The sequence below is a fragment of the Falco biarmicus genome, chromosome Z, assembly GCF_023638135.1.
Source record: "Falco biarmicus isolate bFalBia1 chromosome Z, bFalBia1.pri, whole genome shotgun sequence".
Taxonomy (NCBI): Eukaryota; Metazoa; Chordata; class Aves; order Falconiformes; family Falconidae; genus Falco; species Falco biarmicus.
This window is the reverse complement of record NC_079311.1, coordinates 42,693,149-42,696,422: the sequence shown is the minus strand read 5'-3', so window position 1 is coordinate 42,696,422 and position 3,274 is coordinate 42,693,149. Positions and strand designations below refer to the sequence as shown.

Here is a 3,274-nt window from a genome sequence, read left to right as displayed (position 1 = left end):
CAGCTGACAGCTGTTGGTGACCGAGTTGTACTTTCCCTACACCTTCCCTTGCCTGTTTTGCATAGGTAAAGAATGGGTTTTTTTCATTTCTGAAAATATCAAAAGAGAAGGAATTCATGTTTATTTATATAGTATGAGGTGTATGATAATGCATTTTCTTGGGAAGAAAGGTGTTCAACAATTCCTTCACTTTACATGGAGATGTAGTAAACAAGTACACATTTGAAACCATATTTACTTGTTTCTGTTTATTGTTTTTTTACTACAAACACTAAGTGAATGATACATACAGTAGTATTAAACAACAGTAGTTAAGGCTCAGTACTTCATGACAGTAAAAACAATCAAGCCCAATCTAAAAACAATCAAGATGAACCCCAGTCCTCACCTCAGAATTCAGCTGAACGATAGGTAATAATTAGGTACAATTGTAAAAGATACAATCATTTGACATGTTAAATGGTTTATCTATCTGATTAGAATGGAATATTTTGCAGTCTACCCAGAAAATTTTAAAACATACCACAAGATAATAGGTCCATTTATCATGCTGTAACAGCATCTTTATAATGTGGACAGATTTGAACTGTGCTTGCAGCATCAAAAAATGTAGTTCTTCTGTACCTACAGCCACACACGTTGTACACAAGACCTTGCCTAGACAACAGCAGAAAGCAGAAGCTCCTAAGTACATCTAACAGTCTATGACATTTTCAAACGTGACGGGCTGAAGTCCACCACTAAAATAAAACTAACCCTACAATCAGTGCTGCCACTTTTTGTATAGATATTTGATCTAATTTTCATGTTAATCTTATTTGAATGTGGACATTCTGGTCCCTGCCTGCAAGTTTGTGCAGCTGTTTAGCATTGCTTCTCCATGACCACTGTCCTCTTACAAAACAGATTCACTTTTCATCCCAAACCCATTACTAACAACAGTATAGCAGTAAACCGAAGGACATGTGTAGTCCTTGCTCTGAAGCAGATAACAAATCCAGAAGAATAATTTGTCTGTGAAAGGACATGACCAGTACAAATAAAATAATATATTGGTTTATCTGGCTTATTTTGAGGATGCTGGATTTCATCCTTTGGGGTTTTTTTCCATTTTAGTAGTACAGAAAGAAATACCACACTTTGAGTTGCCAACAGCAATTCTTTAAATGTCCAACAGACAAAACCAGAAAGGGAAATAAGCAATTCTCTTAATTTCATAAGCAAGCCGTAAAGAAGAAAAAAAGTAAGTACTTCTGTGTTCCTTTTCAGGAACAAATTTATCTTTATGTACTGATTTTGATCTCAAACACCATGGCTCATATAATACGCTTTTAGTAAAAAGCATACAGGAGCCAGGCATTATCAATACTATATGACAGTCTGACAACTAAATTTTCTAGCTATATATCAAAATAAATTAAATAGTTTGCTACTCTTTCTGACTCAAGAAAGTGAAGTACAATATTGTTTTAGGAAACCAAAGTTATGCAAGTACAGTGCACCTCACACTGCAGTTTTAGAAAAACTTACATATTTGTTGAAGTTTATGCAAAAAACCCAAACCAATAGAAATAATTTCTTCAATGTTAAAAGGCCTCCGAATGAAAGTTCTTAGATACTGTGTTAATTAACATCTATCTCAGATAGTGAGCAATGAGAGCTAAAAAACACTTAATCATTTATCCATTGTTAAGTGAACAAAGAAGTCTAATACAGTGGCTTCATTAGCAAAGGCTACTAAAAATGCAATGAAGAGTAACTATGTCTTACCAACACTAGATATTTTGTCCATTTCAATGGAATCTGGAGCAATAAAACTGACACCAGCTCCAAGGCTTGAGCATCTCAAAGACAATTCAGAGGGAGGAATATGACGTAGCTCTCGGCGAGACAATTTTATGGGAGTTACTCCTTGAAACTGTGTTGTGGTCTCTCTTCTCTGGATGACAGAAGGTAGCTGAGGATAAGATTTTGAAGGCTGAGTTTCATCTGCCCCTGCTTTGTCATCACTGGTGCTCAACAAACATTCTTTGTTGCACTCTGATTCTGAAACATCCTCTCCAATCTTGTATGAATTCTGCTGTGTTCTTAAAGTATATGTTCTGTCAGTTTCTTTCATTTTTCCTGGTCGACTAGTAGTTTCAGGGTTAAGTGTTGACTTGAATTCTTCAGAAGCAGCTTCTGCTTCATCTTGACCAGATGCCTTGTCACCAGCACTGTTACCTAAAATGAAATTTATCAGGAGATAAATAGCTACAAGTTACAACTCTTCCAAGTGCCTGCCATCAAGAAATATTAGTCAATACAGTTTTACTGCGTCAGTAACTTGTACTGTGAATGTGGTAAAAAACTATCAGCATGTCATATTTTATCCTTTCTGTTAAGAAGTTTGTCATCCTCAAAACCATCAGAGGTATTAGCTGTTACTTTCCTCTGACAACGTCCTGGTAATACAAGCCTCACCATTCTACCTTGAAATGTTTCCTCCTAGGCACTCTTAAACAACTGAACCATGACAGCCAAAAATGAAATTATTCATATATTGAAAAACAGTCAGCAGTCACGCTAGCACAATACACAAAACACATTCTGTAAATTTGACTGTAATGTGCACACAGGGCTTTTATTATTTTTAAAGCTCAGCAACAAATTATAAAGTGTTTTTATTACATTGTATTGCAGCATGCCTCAGAATGTATTCAGAAGAAAAATAATTAAATACAGTGTATTTCTTACAAAAACTTCGAAACTTTTGAAAAAGTTGGAAACTCACACGGATCTTCTCCTTTCTGCTCCTTGCTACAATTTGGCTAGGATGGGTGTTTCCCATCATTGATATACGTCCTGAACTCCATGCTTTGTATACTAGACATAGTCTTTCCCACGCTTATTTATAATCCAACCTCTAGAATATTCATGTTCACTGTTTGACAGTGTGCTTTATAGTAATGAATGTGTTGGCTCACTATCCTGCCTAGAGGGCAAGGGCTGTGCCTTAATGCACTCTGAGAGCAGCAGGTCTGTGATCAGCGTCTATGTATTAGGAAGACATGGCACTGCCCGAGTGGAAAGAAACAGAAGCATCCACTGGGAGGAAGAACCAGTCATGCCGAGACTTAGGAAGAAACACAGGGCCAAGAAGGCTGTATTATGCATGTGAGGGATTGGCAGTGGCATCAAGAGGTGTGAGACAACCAAACTAGTGACAGAAATAGAACCTTATTTTCTCCTCCACCTGAACAGCTCTATTGTAGGTTTGGATTCTGGCAAGAAG

The 3,274-nt window shown here is 36.8% G+C and overlaps 1 protein-coding gene across 1 annotated transcript in view; it reads right to left on the bottom strand.

The window, feature by feature from the left end:
- Window positions 1-234: 234 nt before the first annotated feature.
- The window catches only part of KIF27 (kinesin family member 27), a 28,656-nt gene continuing 25,616 nt past the window's right edge, over window positions 235-3,274 (bottom strand). Inside the window, 1 exon segment of the mRNA XM_056325000.1 lies at window positions 235-2,223. Coding sequence (XP_056180975.1) covers window positions 1,760-2,223 — 464 coding nt within the window. The 3' untranslated portion in view covers window positions 235-1,759.